This window comes from Fundulus heteroclitus, chromosome 2 (genome assembly GCF_011125445.2).
Source record: "Fundulus heteroclitus isolate FHET01 chromosome 2, MU-UCD_Fhet_4.1, whole genome shotgun sequence".
Taxonomy (NCBI): Eukaryota; Metazoa; Chordata; class Actinopteri; order Cyprinodontiformes; family Fundulidae; genus Fundulus; species Fundulus heteroclitus.
In genome coordinates, this window is record NC_046362.1 from 16,216,033 (window position 1) to 16,238,451 (window position 22,419).

Below are 22,419 nucleotides of genomic sequence, written 5' to 3' on the forward strand. Positions count from 1 at the left end.
TTTGAAAACCATACATCATTCTCACCTTAACGTGCTTTCTTTTTTTAAGGAGGCACTGTATCTGAAACCTGTTTTGCACAAGAGAATATTTTAAATTCGTACATGTTGTTCTCTTGAAGCTACACTAGTGATTTTAGAGAATGTGGAGATGTGCAGTGGGGTGAGAGAGTAAAAGATAGGCAATGTAAAAGAGGATACAAAATAAGACTGAATAACAAATCTTTTAACTCACTGAAAAGTGTTATCCCCTTAAATTTGTATTAATAAACCATATCATGTGTGGCCAACAAATGGATGGGATTCGCCATTGTCTAAATCCTGCAGACCGGCCGCCCCGACATCCCTACCCTCAACCTCTTCTTAGTGGCATCACAAGTGCAGTTATCCAGTTAAAAATGAACCTCAAAACTGTTGTTTGTTGTCATTGCAAAGTCACATTTTCACCACTGATGCATGGAGTCAATTTGCTTCAAATCATTCACATGTAACAGGAAACTGGAATCTTTTATCGTTTAAAGCCCTTTTCTGCTGAGAAACTGTGATAAAATCTACATTATCAGTACAACAGGGTGACTGTGTAGGAGGGTTAAGTGTCAACATGCACGCGCATTGAGGATCACGTGCAGCCTGCGAGTCTGATGCAACAACTCAGTCTCCCGACTCATCATGCAGTCTGTGGCCTCTGGGAATGTAAAGGAGGGTTTCATCAGAAACCGCATCCTGGGAGATCACCTGCTCTGCTGCCTCTGTGTCAACACAACTCACTTTATAGATTTGGGAAAGATTTAAAAAGGTAAACAGTCAGGAGAAAGTTAAAAAAAATTGCTGCGGTTAATCGGCACTATTATATAATTCAGTATGACAAAATAGGCACAGAAACAAATCATGTTAATCCATATCTACGGTTTATGGCACACACACACACATATATATGTACATATATATATATACTGTAAGAATAAATAGTAACAATCTGAAGTGTCTGAATGTGGTTTGCCTTTCTCCATCAGAGCATTATTATAATTTTTTTTAAAGCATAAAAAAACACACCTGACAGAGATCTGGGGCAGAAACACTTTTCATTGTATATTCTGTTTACCTTACAAACAACTCAAGTATTGCTTGTATAAGAGGCATTTAGGTCAAAAACGAAAAAATAATAAATATAAATTATTCTCCGGTCTCCTAATAATCAAGTTGCACCATATGCCTAAATTCTGTATGCGTCCTTTTTTTCAAGCTGCATGTTTGAAGATCTGCCCCTAGACACCTTGTGTTGGTGAGCCTTAGGCTCTAATGCTATGGTAACTGGAAATAAGGGAGACGGGGAGAACGCTCTGCAGGGGAAATGAAACCCCCGTCACCGGCGAGCATCTCTTACCTGCGGAGCCGCTGGGACTGATGGAAGCCACCGGCTTGTCGAGAGTAAACGGTGACAGCCCCTGTGGGACACATAAATTAGACTGCGGCTCACAGGTGAAACAGGGAAAGACATGATGCAAGGGCAACAACAAATTGACTCATTTGCAGGTTAAATCAGGCGCGCGGTGGAATAATTTAAGCCCCACTTAAAACGTATCGCCAGTCGTTTTATAAAGAGCCGAGCAAGACAAAAAAAAAAAAAACAACAACAAAAAAAAACTAGTTTTAGCTGTTTTTACAAGCGCTGCCACCAGAATGAGGAGGTAGTGCTGCTTCTTTAGATTCCCACCGATGACTGATGAAAGCGGGTAAAACATTGTTTGCAGCAATGATAGACCTGATTTTAACTTTGCTCAGCTAAAGTCAACCATTAACTACGTTTAGATGAGCTCAACAAACGGACAAACACAGCTTTCTTTCAAAAGAGTTTGGACTTTCATTCTGTCTTTTTTTTCCCCCCGCCCCTGCTGTGAAATATACATAAACATCAGATGATCAGATAAGATCATGTCATGGCTTTCAGGTTTGGGGTATGGAGTGTCATCACAGCATTTTTAGTTATTAATTTTTCTTACATCTGGGATTGAGACCAGTGTTACTGAAAGGCATTACTGTTCTTTTAAGATATATAGCTAATACATGTCATCGATTTCTTCATGTCGTAGAAGCGGCTAATTTGCCCAGACTGAAACACCGCACTTTTAGTCACTGTAACAAACATCCGTGTGCTACCTCAAACAACGGGTTAAGTAAGCCACCTTATCAGATATCGGCACAGGAACTCTCTACCTTTATTTGTAGCAGAGTGCCTTTTTTGCAGCATTCATACTCCTCAAACAGTTGCGCGTTTTCTCAAGTTTCACGGCCACGACTTCAACGCACTTGCATTGGGATTTGATTCGATAGGCCAACACAAGGGAGTGCATAATTGTGAAGAAAAAAATATATATTGTGCATGGTTTTAAAGCGATGTGGCATGCGATTGTACAGAGCGCCGTTGTCTGGCCCCTGGAAGAGCAAGGGAGGCCCATTGACCCCGGAAATTATTAACAGGAGTTACTAAACAGAACTCCATTGTATGAAAATAGCGGTTCTAGAGGGCCTCAGACATTAGTCGGAGAACATCGGTGAACAAACAGCGTCAAGAAGACCAAGGACATGCCAGGCAGCTCAGAGATAAAGTGGCAGAGGATGGGAAAATCACTAATCGGTGATAAAACATAGAAACAGCTTTCAAAGAAATGACCAGGGGCCCGTAGCAACTCTTGAGGAGCTGCAGAGATAAACAGATCCGATGGGTGAGTCTGTGGACGTTGGCGTTCACGCACAGTAGTAAGTGTAGTGGAGAGGTAAACACTGTACATAACCCTACAAAAAAAACCTCCTCACAGTGGACCGCATGGTGGTGGCAGCATCATGCTGTGGCGATATTCCTTTTCATCAGAGGGATGGCCACTGATCATAGTCAATGGAAGGATGCATTTAGCTAAATACCGGAGCGGCTAGAGGCTAATAAATGCACAAGGCTTTGTTCACCATTGAGCAGGAAAACAAGCGTAAACATACTAAAATTAAATGGTTTAGATCACAGCATATTCATGTTTTACATGAATAGCTCAGTCCTCCATCTAACGGAGAATCTGTGGCAAGACTCTACAATCGCTGTTCACAAAGGCTCTTCGCAGAATCTGACTAAGCTTGGGCTGTTTTGCAATGAAAAAGGAGAATACATTTCATTATTTACACTGGCAAAGCTGGTATAGACACCAAAAAGACTTATAACTGCACCAAAAGATGGTTGGACAAAGCTTATATGTTTGGGTTTATCTCACACACACAAAAAAAAAAATCCAAACGAAATACATGTACACTGCAGTTTGCGGTTGCACACAGTGACGTGGTCATTTTAAATTAACCACAGGCATACAGTAGGCTCTATTAACTGTCTATTTCTAATTCTCCCTGAATGAAATTCCAATATCCAAAACCGACGCTTGCGCCTCAAGTAGCTAAACTGCGAGTTATGAAAGAAAATGGAGAAAAACGCTACGGTTGGTCCCTTATCTCCTCAATTACTTATTAACTTTTTGCTCTGTCTGCTTTGCTTGGAGGTTTCAACAATCTGTGAGGAATTGCATCCCATCCTGCAGCTCGCAGCGTGCTTTCACTTATCTCTCTTATCTACAGAGAGCGGCAGCAGTCTATACTTTATTTGATTAGAACATGCATTGGGAGAACTTTAAGGTCATGGGTTTCCGTAGCCTTCTTCTCCAAAACAAAACAAAAAAAAAGTCGCGGATGTATACATTAGGCGTTTATATTAATGACAGTGGGGGTAAAATAAAGAAATAAAAAGAGGAAGACACTTCCGTCCGGTGACACCCCCCTCCCCTCGAAGGAAAAGGAAAGTCGGATTTGGGGAAAACAGGGGGAGGCGTGACGCCAATAGAGGAGCGCGATCTGTCAGCGAACGCACATTCCCAAGTCTCCGCCAGTTTAGGTGCCAGCTGGCCGCCGGGCGTTAAGGACCGGCAGCCAATAAAAGCGACGGAGTCACCAGCGGGAAAAAACACATCCCATGTGAGGAAAACACGCCGTGGTTTGACTCGGGTTTTAACTCCGCCTATTGATCAAAGACCATCCTCCACCCTTTTGTCTTTTCTCCACTTTAACTTCACTAAAAGCCTCGTGGATTTGGGGCCAGCTGCGCAAACCTCTAGGCATGCCGCCGGTTTTAACGCAGCGGAGCTGAACCACGCCAGAAGCTGAGTGGAGATTTTTTCCAAATTTCTTAAACTATCGTTATAAATCGACTTTCATGGAGTATATGTGGAGATTATTTACGAAAGTGGAGAGGTAAGAGTATTTTTTTTTATATATATCTATAAAACTATCCAGTCTGAGTAATAACAGGCGTCTGAGGAGGATTGCAAAACAAAGTCCGATCTCTTGAAACAATCAAAGCAGTGATACGCGTCCTGAGCGTTTTCAAACGCTTCGTGTTTGGATAATTCTGAGTGGGGTTTTTTGTTTTTTGGGTCACAGCGGGGTGTTTCTTCTTTCTTTTTAAATTTTTGTTTTACCGACGGACGGGGCGCTCTGTGCGCTGCCACGCACGGGAATAAGTCGAACTATGATCAAAAGCTAAAACTCGTCAATTATTTCCATATTATTTGCGTCCTTCTTATATCAACTTAAACCGGCGCAGTTCGTGCAGGCAGGGACAACGAGCCTGTGTTTACTCATTCCTCAAAACATGCAAATCATCCGGATACCAGGAGAGGCAACTTTTTCTCTCTCTCTCTCTCTCTCTCTCTCCCCCAGCCCACCCTCCGCCCGCCCGACCTGCAGTTCCGTTTCAGACTGAGTCACTTTTTTTTTTTATTGGATGGCGGAAATAATTATTTCTCCTATCGCAAAACCTCTGCGTGTGGCGGCGTGGATACTTGACTGCAGTGATGTGAAAAAAAGAAATTCTGCGCATTCTCAAGCTCTCGCGTGGTTTGCGGCCTGTCAGTTTTGGACGGTTTTCTTTCGGAAGTCACACTCCATCACCCTTGCCCTACAGATCATGGGAGCGTGGGGGTGAGCGGGTGGGCCGCACGCGCGCGCGCGCACACACACACACACAGACGCTACTCCCCCACGCGGGCACGCGCACCCTTTACAGAGCGCGCCTTCCGTCCGTCGAAAACCGCTCTGCTTGCTTCTGCTTCCTCCTCCATACAGAGAAACCACATTTCTCCTGTCTGCAGATAAGCCATCGCCCTGTGTGCGTGTGTGTACGTGCGTGTGTGTGTAGGTCTATTTTTTTTTTTCACTCTCTCTCTCACCGAAAGGTGTCAACAGGATGAACTGATAACATCTGGTTAGCGTTGCAGGCCAGTGTCTGGATGAGGCCATGTTTGATCTAAACCTGTCTTCATTTCAGTTTTATAGGCTACAGGTTTTTCGACTCTGGGTGCATATCTGATCACGGGATCTGACAGAGCTGCTTCAATGCATAAAAAAGAAGATATTTTAAGTTGCTTGAGTGTCTCTAACCAAAAAAAAAAAAAAAGAAGAAGCTTGCAGCACATCTATTTACTACTGGTGTGGGGACAAATGTTTGCCTCCCGCCCACATCCTTATAGATTTTTTTTCTCCCCTGTTTTTCTTTTTTTTTTTCTTACACTTGAAAGTAAAAAAACTCAATTAAAGAAAAATTAAACGCATACAACACACACTTAATATATCTATCCATTGTCTTCTTTTTACCTGCAATCAGAGAGTGGGGACAACAGCTCCCGGAGGGAAGCCCAGCCATCTATCTCCCCTGGTGAAAATCACCAGCTAATTCTGGGGAATCCCAAGGCATTGCCACCTTGGTAAATAGTCCCTCCAGCATAATGTGGGTCTGCCCTGGCCTCTCCTTCCAGAAAGAGAGAAAAAAAAAAACTTGACCCTGCTTTTTAAAACATGGATTAACTGAGTTTAACCCCTTTTCTGAAAAGCTGAATTTAATTTCTCTAGGACCACTGAGGGCTGATTACTGCCAGACCTATAGAATAAAAGAAATCCCTTAAATAAATCTGTCTGCTAACTTGAAGGCAACTAAAAAGCAACACATCATGTCATGATCTAAAGAAATTAAAAGACAGAAAACAAAGTCATTAACAACAATCAGTCTGAAAAGGTTATATCTAACATCTAAAGCACCTCAGGCTTTACGTGCCTAGGCTGAGATCAGTGGCCACAAATCAATAACAAGAAAGAGGGTGTGCTAAATTGTATCCATTATAAGGAGAAGAAAAAAAAACACTGACCAAAACGATCACAAAGGCTAAACAGTCATCTTGATTATCCACAACACTTTTGGAGGAAAAAAACAGACTGACAAGACATAAGTGGAACATCATGGAAAAGGTGCGTCCCATTTCATTGGACGTAAAGCAAACGCATATTGGAAAATGGGCAACAAACCCATAGCCCAGCATGGTGTTAGGGCTACTTTGCTGCTTCAGGGCCTGGACGAACATCCAGTTCTGCTCTTACTGAGAAAAGTCTGAAGGAGAATGTCAGGCCATCAGTTTGTGACCTTAAGCTCAAGCCCTCTTGAGTTATGCAGTAGGACAATTACTTGAAAAACACAAGCAAGTCCACCTCTGAATGCCTCAAACAGAACAAATAAGTAAAGGTTTTGAAGTGGCCTTTTCAAAGTCCAGACAGGAATCTGATGGATAGGACCTCAAACTAATGCCTGTCCTTTAACTGGCCGTTCATACTAGAAAACTCTCCAATGTTGAAACTATTCTCCAAGGAAGAGTGGACTAAAATACCTTCACAGCAACTTCAAAGACTGATTCCAGTTGGTTTAAACTGGTAGTTGGTTTAAATTTAAGAAGTGAATCAATATATTTGAAAGCTTGAATTAATTAAACTATTGCCATTTATAATTCTAAACATTTGGATAAAAGAATAGTCAAATTATACCTTTTTTACTGTGATAGACCAAGCACCTCATAAAAGTAACCTGTAATTTGAAAAATTTTTGAATTAGAATAATAATAAAAAAAAAACACAAGCTGCTGAGTGGCAAAATGAATGTATGTAGACTTCTGACCCAAGCTATCAGTTGGTATCTAATCAAACAGAAGTATAGATTTGGAGCAATCAGTTGCATATCTATGTCGATTATCCCCACATGTCCTGATCAAGCACCGTAGACAAAGACAAAGTGTTAGTTTTATGAGAAGCAGTAGATGAGTGACCTGGAAATAGCCTGAAGATTTGTCTAACAGCCAATAACCCCCTCATTTAATGTTAACCAGAAGCATGTGGCAGAAATGCGCTGTTCAAGCCCTAATTTGACCTGAACTCTTATTTTCTTTAAAGCGATTTGAGAGATCAGAATGTCCCCCCTCCACCCCCTCCACCCCCTTCCCCCCCCCATGGTACTTGCAGCACTTCAGTGGCTCACAGCTCCTTAAGCAGAGCTGAAGAGGAAACAAGAGGAGAAGAGCTACTTCTGTATTTTTTACTTTCTACACAGAAGTGTGCTGCAGACGTGGGGGTGCAAAACCCAGCAACGATGCCAAATGACTGTGATGTTGTTTTTCTTTTCTTTTTTAAGTAACAAAAAAAAACTGTTTCGTTTAGCTTTAAGTTGGGCTTTTATTTGTTTTGTGAGACATTGTTGAGCGATGTTTTCCCCCTTAGGGCCACCATAGATATATATATTTTTTGGGTAATGATTCATATGGGCTGTAAATGATTTGCATTATGGAATATAAAACACCATGACACTTAAGTAGGACCGTTTATAAGTCAGCCCAACAAGATAGTAATAAAATGTTGACATCAGCAGTTATCCATTTCATTAAATTAACCGCTGATGATCTCCTGCTGATAATCCTCTAATACTCATGATGTGCAAGATGGTTAACTAAATGTTGTGCACTTTAAACTATTGTCCAGACCAAGGAAGATGACTACAACGCACTTTTTTTTTTTTTTTTTTAAACACATTTAGCAAAAAGATATGAATCATTTCCACCCTAACTTTTAAAGAAGTGCAGGGAAAAAAAGGAAGTATTGCAACTCTTGCTGAAATGTGGTAACAAATGCAGAATAGAAACACAAAGTCCACTTTGCTGTTTTTTTTTTTTTTTTTTTTTTTTTTCTTCTGCCGTCCCAGGATGTAAATATAAGACGAGGGATGTGTGCCAGATCCGGTAACGTGTTCTGCTTTGGCTGAACTTTCCCACCTGACACAAACTCGTGATTCTGCCGTCTGAGACAAACCAAAACAAGCTGATAAGTATGTTTTAAAAGTTATTTCTAGCCTTCTGTCGTCTTGTAGTTCTCACGCTTGAGGTGAATAGTACTGGCATCAGTCACACGGCGGAATTATGTCATCCAACCAAACCAACAGACTGGTTAGGAAAACACTCTCATTCTCGGCATTGCTCGGTCACTGGAGTTCTTGCAGAAGCAGTAAATAAATCATCCTCAAGCATTCCTCAGATTGTAACTTCAGTGCCACTTGTTGCACTGTGTTTCCACCGTTTCTGTGAATCAGCTGATAAGAGTGAGGGTGACCTGTGTGATAAACCACGAGATTCGTCAAGGTTGCACAATAACCTCAGGCAGTTCTCATCTAACGATGCCTCTGTTACGTGCTCACATTGGTCGTATTTCTGCCGCGTGTCCGTGCTGCCAAAGTGTGAGATGATTCAACAAGACGGCTTTTGCTCATCAGTGTATTCGAATGAGGTCGGGTGATTAATTTCTTTCAGTGATTCGGTTCACAAAGGGAGGCTTTTATAATAATTACCGGTAGATTTATTACACACATTTTTGTATCACTTACAGCTAAACTAAAACAAAAAATGTAGTTTCTCAGTAAACATAAGATCGATTTTAAAAAAAAAAAAAAAAAAAAAGGAAGTCGATGTACTGAGATGTCCACGTACTGTAGCGTATGCACTCGACTGGATTTGCGTCTTGCATGAATTATTTCCTCAGTGCACCGAGGCGTGGAGGAGATCAGACCTGTTTCTCCTCTGAGGTGTTAGGGAGGCCCAGGTGGTTCTAACACTGGCGTTCTGCTCTTCTGCGCTGAGACCATGCTGATCAAACAAAGGGTTGGTAGCTTTGGCCACGTGGCGAGGTGCCAAGTCCAGCTGAAAAATGTTATCTGCATCTCTATACAAAGCTTGTCCACAAAGGGAGGCATGAAGTGATTTCCTGGTAGATGGTTCCTCTCTGACTTTGGACTTCACAAAACAAAGTGGACCGACACCAGCATACCACATGACTCCTCAGATCTTCAATGACGGGAAACTTCACACTCGCATCTCTAGAAACCTGATTCTGTGCCTCTTCACACTTCCTTCCAGACTCTGGGAAATAGATTTCCATCTGAAATTTGATTTGAAAAAAAAGGAACTTTGACTGCTGAGCAATAACTCAATTCTTCTTTTTTTCCCCCCCTGGTGCAGGTAAGTTACTTTTGATGTTATCTCAGGTTCACTTATGGTTCAGGACAAATAATGTCACAACTGTGACCCATATTCTGAATACATCTGTGTAAGGTGGCTCTTGAAACTCTGACTCCAGCCGCTGTCCACACCTTCTAAATTATGCCTCAAAATCTTGACTGAGCTTTGCGCCACAAACCTGTCAAAGCTTTTCTTATCACTTATTCCATGTTCACCTTTTTCGAGGAATTTTCTTCCTCCACTCAACTTTCTGCTAATATGCTTGCAAACAGCTTGTTGCTGCAGCAGTAGAAGTTGACAGCTGTCAGGTCAGCAGTCTTTTCGATGATTGTGCAAGCCATATCATGACGATAGCACAGCATTTTTGTATTAAAAACTCTCTTTTTAGTGGTCTTGTAAGATTTATATATGTTACAACTCAACTTGTGATTATAGATTGATAGATTTTATAAATCCCCAAGAGTAAATCTGATTATCATCATAGCAGTAATGGTGGATGAGTGATGGAGCTTGATGGCGGCAGAAATGATTTCCTGTATCGTTTCTTTGAGCTCCTGGGATTAAGTCTGATACTGATCCTCCTTCTGAAATTTTTTTTTTTTTTTTTGGAAAAGGGTGGGATTTGTTGTTCACTTGTTCAATAACTGTAAGCCACGATCATCAAAATAAACAGAAATAAAAACCTGAAATGCATGCTTCTCTGCAATGACGTTTTAATTTGTTTACATGTAATTACTAAAATGAAATAATGCTTTGAAATGTATTTTCTCAGGTCTGGAGCCATCGTAAAAACATCGCCAGAGGATGAGCCGCGACTTGATGCCGACCCTCGCAGACCCGCTGTTTCGAAGCAATATGCCCTTATTTGATGGAACAGTAGCATCCAGCGGACTCTCAAAGCCACTAGTCATGTCTGGTTTCCTGGGTAAGCAGACGCTGCAGTACAATGGAGCCTATTTTACTTATGAACCCGGAGTAAAAGACAGGGAAGGATTCAGCCCTCCTTGGACCCACTCGAAAACGTCTCCGCTGGATGACAGAAGTCCTGTGAGTCACCTCTCTGGAATGGTACAAAACCACGTTGCATACAGGAAGGACAGCATTTCTGCAGAGAGAGGACATCACACCCCGGTTAAGAGGGGTTTTACAGTGTACACGAAAAGTCCTGAGCTGAACAGCAGAACAGCCGCTTCTCCTGTGGCCATTAGAAAACCGAAACCAGGTGGTGAGAATCCCCCCTCCCCATCTCAAAGCTCTGTTTACCTGGCGATTCCCAAGCCCGTTTATGGACTCAGTCCCTGCTGCAATGAACTGGGCTGTGTGTTAGGACATCAATACAGCATGGAGCACATCTCTCCTAGGATACCCAACGCTGTTTATGAACACGAGTGGATGCAAACCAATGGCCACTACCTCGAAAAGCTCCCCGTTCAGAGAAAAGAGGCACTGCTGCAGCAGAAGGACTTGCAGTTCGAGTGCGGCGCGGAGCAGCTGAAGAGGGTGGCTGTGGAGGCGTACAGTCCGAGCAGGGTCAGGACCCTGCCCTCCGTCATGGAGCCAAGCTACAGCAGCTACCCCTGCACCCCGCCTCGTGCGCTGTTTGGTTCTTTAAGAGAGCCCAGCAGTCAGCCGCTGCAGACCTTCCCCGCAGGCTACCCCGGCCTGTACGCCCCCCGTCCCACATACGAGCATATGACCTCAGAGGTTTATCAGGAATGCTCTCCCATGACCAAATATGGCCAGCTAGCACAGCACCCAGGCTTTTACTACTCTCGGCCAAACGGAGAGGTGGAAAGCAGGACGCAGAGGAAAGAGAGTGGTACTAAGCAGGGAGAAGATGGCCCTCTCCTTCATAAACACTCACTCTCAAGCCCCCGAGAGCATTATGTAGTGCCTCAGCCTCATCACGCTGAAATTCCTCTGTCTTGCACTGAAATGTTGCCAAATCGTTCCTTTATACAGGGTTATGACTATCCATGTTACACAGTTCCAAGATTTCACTTGGCTGCAACCCAAATCGGAGCCCCTTTAAAAAGGCCAAATTCAATATCTGCATTTCACCCGAGTCGCATTAATGCTCCCTCGTCCAGCCAAGAGACAGACCACCTGATGGGCAAAAAGAAACCCAACACCGCCATCCGTATGGACCAGCTACACGGTTCGTCGTCATTCCTACGGGTGAACAGAGGCAGTCCTGCCAGGCATTTAAGCCCAGCTGCTGTCTCGCCATCCAGCATACAAATGGGCAGGTTTTTCCAACCATTTACTAGCCTGCACATAGACCCATCGGTCCATCCGCAACCTGCTGCTAACATGGAAAGAATCCGAAACCATTGCCCCGCTGAAGCCCAAGCGAAAGAGCCAAAAAGCCATCCCATTTCCCCAGCACCCTGCCACAGCTCAGACAGAACCCACACAGCTGTGCCCAACAGTTTCCGAAAAATTATCTACTCCCCCACTGTTACGACAGGAAGCAAGCACAATGGGCCGTTGTCCGACGCAGGGACCGGCAACTATAAAAAGTGCCTAAAGAGGAGCGTTTCTCACTCATCTCACCCCCTCAGAATAAAAGACGAGGACGTGTATGAGGTGGAATGCACCGACAACAAACGACAAAAGGTGGAGATGGAGAAAGCCGAGGCAAGTAAGAAAACGGACTCTCCTCCTATGCCGGTCATTGACAACGTGTTCAGCTTGGCACCTTACCAGCTGCACCTGCAGCAATCGGGAGTTCTGTTTTCAGGAAGGCAACGTCAGAAAACCACCCAGACTTCTGAGAAGCACGACGACAAACTCAAGGCAAACGCCAAAGAGAGCAGATTAGATCAAATTGATCAGGAGTCCGTCCTCCGCCTGCAGTCTAAAAGCTCCTCTGAAACCCCAGCTGACGAGTCATCTGTCGACGCTAAGAAGATTAAAGCGGAGAAAGTAGATTCGCCCGACGTAAATGACTCTACAGAGAGCCAAGACAGTCACAAGAAAGTGGAAACGAAGAAGGAGCCTGAGGAGACTCAGTCACCTGTCAGTGTGCCTGTGGAATTGAAAGAGAAATGCGATTCCAATGAACTGGAAAACCAGTCTTTATTTGCAAGTGAAAATACCCCTTCCGATGAGTTGAAACCTGCTGAGTCGACTCTACAAACAGACCCAATTCATGAGGACGAGAAATTAAAAAAACAGGAGGATGCATTGCAACCAAAAGCCAGCGCTTCGCCACCTCCAGGGAAAGTCAGCTTTAAAAGCATTCCTCCTCATTGTCTTAAACTTTCCACCTACAATATAATCATTCCCGATGCCAAGCACTGCAAGATTGCTCTACCTGCAAAGCAGAATCCGCGCCCACCGCCCATGACCGTGCTCACGGCGAAACAAAAGCCCCAAACCCCGGCGCGCAAGCACTTCTTAGAGCTGCACCAGTCTCTCTGCAGCTTGATCTCCAAGTCTGTGTCTTCCTCTTCAGAGCAAGACCTCAAAAGCTGGCTGTCCCAGCTGGAAATAGCCGAACCTTCGTCTCAGTCGGGCAAGCTCCAGAAGGTGCCCTGCTTGTTGGGGGCAAAAGCGAGAGAGGCGTGGATCAACCAGGAGATCAGAGCGGCCCTCCGGGAGGTCCTCAAGAGGCTGAGGGAGTACACGGCTCAGAAGCACTGTCCCTTCCCCCACGTGATGCGGACAGGCGCCGTGTTTCTCCCCATGCTGGTGGTGAAGGAGCTGCTCTTCCCCACGGTCCACGGCGGCCTCGTCGACAAAGTGCTGCAGGAGCACAAGGTGGAGCTGCGGCCCACCACGCTCTCCGAAGAGAAGATCCTCATCCAGCTTCATAAGCGAGCCTGCACGTCCAAGCTCAGGAGGCTGATGTCCCTCAAACATCTGCCGGACATTTACACCGAGCTGGTCAACCTGCTGTACTACACGTGCGTCTGCAAACATCTGGGTGAGTACATGCTCCCTGCAGACCCGTCTACATGCTTGTGCAGCACGTTGCACTATTGTTTTTGTTATTAACATAGCCGTTAGATTACTGTTGCTGACTCGGAGTGATTGAATATTTACTTACCTCTTTTTCGGAGTTTGGGGACAATTATTTCTCCAGTTCTTCCTCACTAAAGCTTATATAAGCTGCTTTGGTAAGCAAATGTTTCCTAATTACTTATCAGGAGTATTAAAATGATCAGGAATTAGACAGTGGATTTGTCTGAATGTCTTAAAGAATGTTTTAAATTTGATTTTGCGGCTATGACCGAACTTGGACCTTTTCTGAGAGTAGTTTTGTTAAATGCAACAAAATACAAACCTAAACAGAAATCAGTGCCTTGGAAAAGTATTTGTACCCCTTGTGCTTTTTTACAAGTTCTCATGTTACAATCAGAAACCTTTTTTTTTTTATTCACTGGGATTTTATGGACAAACATAAAGTAGTGTATAGCTGTAATGTACCATTAAAATGATAACAGACGAAGAGAAATCTGAAAAGCAAGACCTGTGTTTCACCCCTTTCATTCCTCTACCCCCAATTGCCTTCACAAATCCTGAAAAGTATTTGAACGCATTTGTGATTTTTATCTCACCTCCTGTATGTGATTTAATCCCAGAATGAATCCAGCTGTTCTATGAAGGCCTCAGAGTTTGTTAGAGAACATTAAAGAACAAACGACAATGGTGAAGGCTAAGAAGGACAGTGGACAGGTCAGTGATAAGGAGGATAAAATAAAATCCCAAATGTTGAACAACTCACAGGGCTTTTTTTCCCGTCAAACCATCATCTGAAAATGAACAGAGGATGTGGCAACTACAAACCCATCGGGACGTTACCATCCTGCTAAACTGAAAGGCCAGGCAACAAGATATCAACAGGAGAAGCAGCCAAGAGGCCCAGGGTAACTCTGGAGGAGTTGCAGAGATTCACAGCTTGGGGGGAATCTGCCGAGTGGGAAAGATTGCTGATTAGCAGATATAAAGCCCTAAAAAGTCCACTTTGTAGTTTTGTGCTGTCATACTGGGGACTCAGCTAAAAAATGGGAAGCACTTGTTAACGGGGGATGAACACTTTTGCAGAGCACTGTGACTATAAAGGACCACTAATTGAACGTTTTGTTTTACATAGTGTTTTGTGAATATATTTGGGGCACTGTTTTTTTTTTTTTTTCATTTGATTTTTCTCTTATTTGAAATTTGTACTCTCCAGGGTTCAGTTCAGTTAAAATTCTGCTTTTTGCTATTTATTTTTTGCAGGCTGACTGCAACAGAACAATTCCTCTTTGGGATTAATGAAGTATTCGGATTTTACATGAAGCATTAGATTTGTTTACAGCAACAAGTGTATTGCATGGGTACAGAGGTTATCATGACCTCTCTAGCAATTCTATAAAAAAAACATAACTTTGGTCAATATAAAAGTCCTTCAAAATCTATTTTTGTTTAAATAAAATAACAGGGAAACTGTTGAATAGAAGGGCAGAAAACAATAACAATCTTTGGACTCTTAATATAGCGTTAAATCAGTCATTAACAAAACACTGGTTTTCAGAAGTTCTCTTGTACCAAATGCAGTCGGTGAAGAGCTTATGACGGCACCTGAAGAGAAAGATGCAGCTCAAAAAACTAAGGGAACACTTCAAAAACATATCAGATCTCAGCTGAAAAACACTTATATATAATATAGTATATAATATTGATGTGGGATGTGTAATGTTCTGAAGCGTTATCTGTTGAAAATGAAATTGATCAACCCACAGAGAGCTTAAGAGCTCCCCAAGTCAGGGAGGAAGTGAAACTGAAAAACTGATGTGACAAGCTATTCCAATTTGCTGATACGTCACTGGAGCAGCTCAAAATAGTCCTCAGTAGCTTGTATGGCTCCTATGTTCTTGTATGTATGCCTGACTACCTTGGGGCATGCTCCTTTTATGAGATGATGGATGCTGTCCCGGGGGTATCTCTTCCCAGATCCTGGCCAGAGCATCACTGAACTCCTGGGCCTGCATGCTCTTGCCACATGAGGCTGGGCATTGTCATGCACTAGAGGAACCTGGGACCCTCTGCACCAGTGGAGGGTCCATCTTATGGGTCTAAGGGCTTCATCCTGATACCAAATGGCAGTCAGGGTGCCGTCGTTTATCCTGCACAGGTCTGTGTCCCTCCATGGATGTGCCTCTTTAGACCAACACTGACTAACCAACGAAATGATCGTGCTGGACAATGCTGCAAGGATCGTAACGTTCAATGCAGCTTCTCCAGAGCTGAGAGGGAACCTGCTGTCATCTGTGAAAAGAACAGGGAGCCAGTGCTGGACCCTGCCAATTCTGGTGTTCTTTACCAAATGCCAGTCGAGCTCCACAGCAGTGACCACGGTCCCTACTAGAGGGCGGGTTTCCCTCATGAAGTCTGTATCTAATGGTTTCGTCAGAGACATTTACACCAGTGGCCCGCTGGAGATCACTATGTAGGGCTCTGGCGGAACTCATCCTGTTCCTTCTTGCACAAAGGAGCAGACACCGGCCCCGCTGATGGGTTAAAGATGAGCCAGTCCAGCTCTCCTACTGCCTGTCTCCTGGAATCTCCTCTATCCTCTTGAGACTGTGTTGGGAGATACAGCAAATCGTCTGGCAATGGCATGTTCTGATGTCCTGGTGGAGTTGGGCTGCCTGTGCAACCATTGTAGGGTCCAGGTATCGCCTCATGCTACCAGTGGTGACCCTGGTCAAATGCAAAATTACTGAAAAAACAGTCAAAACCAAAAGAGGGGGGTAAAATGTCTGCGGCATCCGCCTGCAAAACCATTCTTGTCTCATTGTTGCCCCTTTAGTGAACCTGTGATTAATTTAATTAACACAGCAATAGCCAACACTGATAAATAGCCCCCGGTTCTACTGAACTGACCAGATCAATGATCCAGAAGTTTATCTGAATTATACTCCCATTAAAAAAAAGTGTTCCCTTAATTCTTTGGAGCAGTGTATAGATCATTATAATTAAAAGGGGGGGAGGGGGGATGTTTTGGTAGCCGAGCTTCTTGGAGAAGGGAATAGAAAAGTGAGCCAGTCAGCTTTTCATCAAAAACCAGCATCTGTGTTGCAGTTCAGTTCCAGCTTTTAAGGCAGGCTTTGGCATTCAAATTCAGTTTGCTAAAAATAAACATAACAAAAAAACATTATAAATAGAAAATGTAATAACTTGATCCAGTGAAATCTCACCAGTAGGTTTTGAATCCACTCTAAACAGCATCTGAGTCTTAAAGGACTTGGACAACAGTCTTTTTGCATGTTCTGCAAGAACTTTTTTCTTTACAAATGCTTTGAGCAGATTTTTGGAAATCCCCTTTTAGCGACTCTTGTAAACTGCAGTTCTCTGTTTTGACAACTATCTGTAACCATCCGGACCCTCCCACTGTCTTTTTTTTTTTTTTTTTTTTTTTTCTCCGCCCAGTTCCTTATTTTTAATCATTTGAATCCAATTTTCTGCAGTGGTGGCCCTTTTTTTTGTAAAGAATGACGCACAGTTAAGAACAATTATGCAATATAAAATTCATTTATTTTTTTACAGAATCACCCTCACCCGATGTCCAAAAGAGAGTCCAGGTATATATGTACATTTTTGTTTTTTAATTTTGACCTTTTAATTAACCACTCTTTGCTTTTTCATGATTAAATAGCAGGAAGTCTTGCTGCTAACTTTCACCATCAAATCACCAGAGGTTGCATGATTTTACTTGTTGCGCAGGCCTAGAGGGGGGAGGGTGGCGAGCTTGGCTGATTATGGAAAAATGAAATCATATTGGAATTTGTTACCAAGCCGACCTTAAAAAAAAAAAAAAAATAAAAAAGGGCAAAGCAGGCTGGTGCATGACGTAGCTAGTGTACGGTGGTTGCTTTTTTCAAATCGCTTAATCTTTTTGCACGTTGTCACATTTCAGCCACAAACCTTAATGCTTTTTAATGGATTTTTATGTGATAGACCAACACAAAGTAGTGGATAATCTTATTGTGGAAAGGAGAGGATTCATGTTATTTATTTATTTTTTTTGTTTTTTACAAATGCAAATTTGTAAAATGTGCATGTGTCCAGCGGCAATTCTTTTTGGGCTACATTTCATAAATTTTGTGCATGTCGACTGAAATCTTTGCCCGTTCTTTTTGAGCTCACTCAGATTGGGCGGAGAGTCTCTGTAAAGATCAATTTCCAAATATTGCCACAGAATCTTAATAGCGTTTAGGACTAGACGTGGACTAACACAAACACTTTATGTCATCCAAACACATCCACTGCACCTCTGGGTGTATTAGGTTTTGCCTAGCTGCATATCGCCATGCATTAATGGCAACCGCCGCTCCAATTTCCCCCGTTTTGCAGCCTCTAGAGAAGGTTTCCTTCTCTATTTACCTTCAATGCATCTCACCATCAACTCTGACCAGCTAGTAATGCGTCCCTGCAGCATGAAGCTGCCATCGCCGTGTTTCACAGTAGAGATGATGTGTTTAGGACGATGTGCTGTTAATTTTGCATGAAGGTGGAAAAGTTCAATTCTTGATTTCACCTGACCAGAACACTGTCTTTGTCACGTGTGCTGTGTTCCCTACATCGCTTGAGAGGAGGGCGGACCTGCGCCACTCCTCCACAGTTACCGCAGCTCTCTCCTTTCCCGACCTGTAGGTTTAGATGGACAGCCATGTTTTGGTATGTTTGCTGCGTTCCTTGTCACTAATATTCCCCGACAAACTGTCACAGGACATCTGGGCTCATTTAGAGATTAAAGTACACACACGTGAACTGATCAGGTGACTTCTGAAGGCACTGGATGTCGTTTTTGAGGAAATTGGAGTACAGGGGATTAAATACAGGTGAACGCCACAATTTCAGATTTTTACTCATGAAAGAATGTCTTACACTTCACAATCATGAACTACTTTGTGTTCTTCTGTCACATAAAATCATAGAGTAGCGGTGTTTGGGCTGGCCTAAAGTAAAATTTGCATGCTTAGATTCTAAAGCCTTTACATTAGTTCAGTTTTAGCTACATGTGTAGCACTCTTCGTGTTTTTAAATGCAACAAAATGTTACAAGACCTATTTTCCCCAAATCTGTCCTGAATGTCTGTCCATCACTGACACTTTTTTCCATTTCACATGGCTTGGTTGCACTTGATTATGGTAAAGGATCTTTGCTCCTGTCCTGCTCCTGCCCTCACCGCTGTTTTACTCCCTGACTGATGGTATCCCCTGTAGCAGCTGACTGTGTCCCCCCCGTCTGTCTGTGCTAATAGAACGTTTCATGGTGGAGGTCCTACCATGGTGGAGGGCTACGTTTGTCCGGTTCCTGTTCATCAGCTGATATCGGTTTCCTATTTGTTTCTGTGTGCTGACGAGGTGCCCTTGGAATATTAAACTCTCTGCCTAATTTGCCTTTAAGGAAATCTCACCAGGAAACCGAAGCCATTTAGTTATTTCATTTGGTTCTTCTTTGAATCTATTCTAAATGTTCCCCTTCTAAATTGCTGTTTGGTGGTTTTTCTGAGCACTAAATAAATGCTATAACCTGCTTTAACTCACATTCTCCCTTTTTGTAGTAAGCAACCTGATTATTTCTTTTTTTCTCCATACACCGGTGCATCTCAAGAAGAATATCTTCAAAATATTTATTTACTACAGTAATTGAATTCAAAAAGTGACCCTGAAGATTGATCAAGCAGGCGGCTATATTTCAAGCCCTTTTCTGTTGATAATGGCTTACAGCTAATGAAAGCAAAAAAAAAAAAAAAAAAACTTTCAGAAGACTAGAATACTACATAAGAATAATAAAGGCATTTTTTAATACAGAAATGTGCCAATGTTGTCTTCCAAATGGGAGAGAAGACTGCTGACTGGGTAATTTTCCAGCACAGTCATGGACACCCTCAAAAAGAAGAGTAAGCCAAAAAGTTGCTTGAGAGGCTGTTATTCACAGTGCATATTTACGGAAAAATTTAGCGGAAGGAAAAAGTGGGTTAGAGGAATATCCACAAGGAGCAGGGTTGATGAATGTGAACGCGATGCCCCTTAAGAGCTTAGCTGACGTACAAAAGGAGTCATTGCTTCAAGACTCACTCTGTGATTTTATGCTAATTTGGATAACTTTATAAATATTGTAGATAAAAACCCAAATGACAGCCTTCTGTAAAGTATATCCATTAACTGTGGATTGTATGTACTTAGGCCCGGTCAGGAATCCTTTTGCACTAATCGGCATCAGTGAGGCATAGCATCAAGGTGACACCTTTTCTTTCCACTCAATCTTCCATACTTCTAACTGGATACAGCGCTCTGCAATGAGCCAGTTTCTTTAGCAATGATCTTTTGTGGCTTACCCTCCTTTGTAGGTTTGTCCGACAGCTGTTGAGTCAGCAGTCTTCCTAATAATTGTGCAAGCCGTAACACAAAACCTCTGTATTAAATTATATTTTTCCTGGTTTTATGTGACATTAAAATCTTCTGAGAAACTGAAATGTGGGTTTTCGTTAGCTGTAAGCCATAACCATCTAGATTGATGAAGATAAATGTTTGGTATATACCTTCCAATAAATCAACAAGTTGTTGATTTGCATTACTGAGACGAATAAACCTTTTGACGATATTGTGATTAACTGAGATACATCTGCACTGCGTGTTTCTGTAGACACCGTCTGCTGTTTAAATCAGCTTCTAAATGCACTGATCTTTCTGTTGCAGGACTAAACATGGATTCCTATTACCAAGAACAAGAAGGGGGCCATGAAGTGTCCGACAGCGGCACCCCAGCTCCTTGTGACACCCCTGCCTCGCCGGCCCCTCCATCAGAGTCACACCGTCAGGGATGCGTGAAGGAAGAGGAGGCGTCGATGTCTCCTAGGACGTGCACGACCGAAGGCCGAGTCGAGAGCGGTCCGAGGCAAACGTTTCTGGACAAAAGCTCGTCTGATGAAGAAGGGGCGGGTGATGCCGAGCAGGCTGCTGTTGAAGGCAACCTGGAATCATTCCTAACTAAAACACGTGGAGCCCGCCAGGCAGAGGACAGAGAACCTGATCCCGTGGCGGCAGAGCAGGATTCTGCTGCCCCTGCTGCAAAAAGCACATCGGACGAGGATTCCTGGACGTGTCCGTTGACGTTGGGCGAGCTGTCTCCGTCTCATAGCGACGCCGAGTCTGAGAGCTCCTCGAGTCTGCTGCCCGGCAATCCGCCTTCAGGACGTCCGGTCCAATCCAAGAGCTGCTCCGGCATGATTCTCAAGCTGAGGAAGATGCTCAACGCAGGTCTGAAGAGAAAAAGGGCTTGCTACGAGGCCGTGTCGCAGTCCGAGACGCAGGCCGAGCCTTCGTCATCGCAGACGGGAGCCGGGCAGGGTGAAGGCAGCGACGGCAACCACAACAGGATGCCTAAAGCACTGCGCAGGTGGAAGGGAAAAGGAAGCTTCCGTCATCCCGGAAGGCCCCATGGCAGCCCATCTAAAACTAAACAAAGGTCTCTGCTCAAGATCAAATACTGTCCCTACTTGTCTGCCTGCCACAGCGCCGAGCACCGGAGGCGGTGGGTCCTGCGCTCAGCCGTCCAGACGGCTCAGAGGGCCATGAGGTTCTGCTACCCGGATTTGGTGGGAAAGCGGATCCGGCACCTGTATGAGGAAGACGACAAATCAGAGGTGTGGTACCGAGGAGAGGTGCTGCGTGTCCACGAGGCTCACTCCAACCCCCTGAAGACCATATTCGAGGTGAGGTACGACAGCGAGCCCGAGTGGAAGTACTACCTGGAACTGCTGATAGACTACAAGAAGGGCTGGCTTAAAATAGAAGACTAAACATTCCTCAGGTTTTCCTTTTTTTTTTTTTTTGAAGGGTTGTGGTCAAAGAGTGCAGCAGATTGTAAAAATGAAGCTGGACTGGATGTCTTTGTTTCTAAAATCATGCAATCTTGACCTGAGATGCTTTTCTCTTTGGGGAGCTACAATCGACATTTTTTTCTTGGACACACAGTGGCTTTAAGGAGTTTACTCAGTCTATTCCACCATGATGTATATTTTGATAAAGTTTCTTTTATGTAAAACACCCCCAACAAAAAAAAACAAAAAAAAAAAAACAATGTAAGTGAATTTCTTTTAAAAGTGCCAGGTGCGTGTATGTGTGTGCGTGCGTGTGTTTACAGTGCTTAATTTGCAGTCTTATGTTTTCAGATTCATTTTTGTTGTTGGGCGCAAATGAAGCTCAACAGGCATTAAGGTACTTTATATGAAGCTGCTCAAGACATTTTTTTTTTTTTTTTTTTTTTTAAATAAGAGTGAGACTTTTGAATGGAAGGATATTAAACTTGATATTCTGACCTCATGACTGAACCTCAGATCGTTTTTGCATTTTGTATTATTCTTGAGATTCTTTGAGAGTGAACGATTTGAACTTTCTTACAGTCTTAAAATAAATGTTTTTATACGGAAAGCCTGTTGCATCATCTTTTCAAACTCACTTTCACAGGTTGCTCAATCTCTTGAATAAAAGCTACATCTTCTGTTCAGAACATGAGAGTCGGGTGATGGGGAAGCTCGTCCATCTTGGCAAAGGCACAATTATTCCACCAATGGCCAACTCTGAATATGTGGCAAGTCTGAAAACGTGCGTAAGGGAACCTAGAAATGCAGAACTTGGGAGCTGAAACCAAGGAGTTTGTCACCCTCCTGTGGAAGTACCTACAGTTGCATATAGCCTGGATATTCATTTTCAGTGTCTGATCAAACTTGGGTTAACACTGCATACATGTGCAGGTGCATCTCAAATTCAAATTTCAAAATTATGTATTTTTAGTCATTTAAAAGTGAAAGCTAGATTCATATATATTACAGTATATGCAGTCTGTAATTGCCCCGTCTCAGCTACTTTGGTATGATCCACTGCATCAGTGCAGAGGCATAGAGATTACCTTATTGCTGTGCTAATCTGAGCTAGTGGTCTAGGCTACTAGTGAAAGCTGAATAAATGCTAAATAAACTATCTGACCTCACCAGAAAAGGGCCACAGAAATCACT

At 43.3% G+C, this 22,419-nt stretch overlaps 1 protein-coding gene and 1 long non-coding RNA gene across 3 annotated transcripts; one reads left to right on the forward strand and one right to left on the reverse strand.

The window, feature by feature from the left end:
* Positions 1-475: 475 nt before the first annotated feature.
* On the reverse strand, positions 476-1,701 carry LOC118566628. The gene is made up of 3 exons (XR_004933168.1): positions 1,662-1,701; positions 1,382-1,442; positions 476-682 (listed from the first exon to the last, which is right to left on the reverse strand). It is a non-coding gene; the product is annotated as an uncharacterized LOC118566628 (long non-coding RNA).
* Positions 1,702-3,902: 2,201 nt separating this feature from the next.
* Positions 3,903-21,665, forward strand: c2h15orf39 (chromosome 2 C15orf39 homolog). Of its 2 annotated transcripts, none has more exons than XM_036149333.1 (3): positions 3,903-4,002; positions 10,177-13,335; positions 20,102-21,665. In XM_036149333.1, the coding sequence occupies exons 2-3, from the start codon at positions 10,209-10,211 to the stop codon at positions 21,202-21,204; spliced, it is 4,230 nt and encodes a 1,409-aa protein (XP_036005226.1). In that variant the 5' UTR covers positions 3,903-4,002; positions 10,177-10,208; the 3' UTR covers positions 21,205-21,665. The 2 variants fall into 2 exon arrangements, with proteins under 2 accessions (XP_036005226.1, XP_012706761.2); XM_012851307.3 differs by lacking the exon at positions 3,903-4,002 and adding an exon at positions 4,012-4,278.
* The last annotated feature ends 754 nt before the right edge of the window (positions 21,666-22,419 follow it).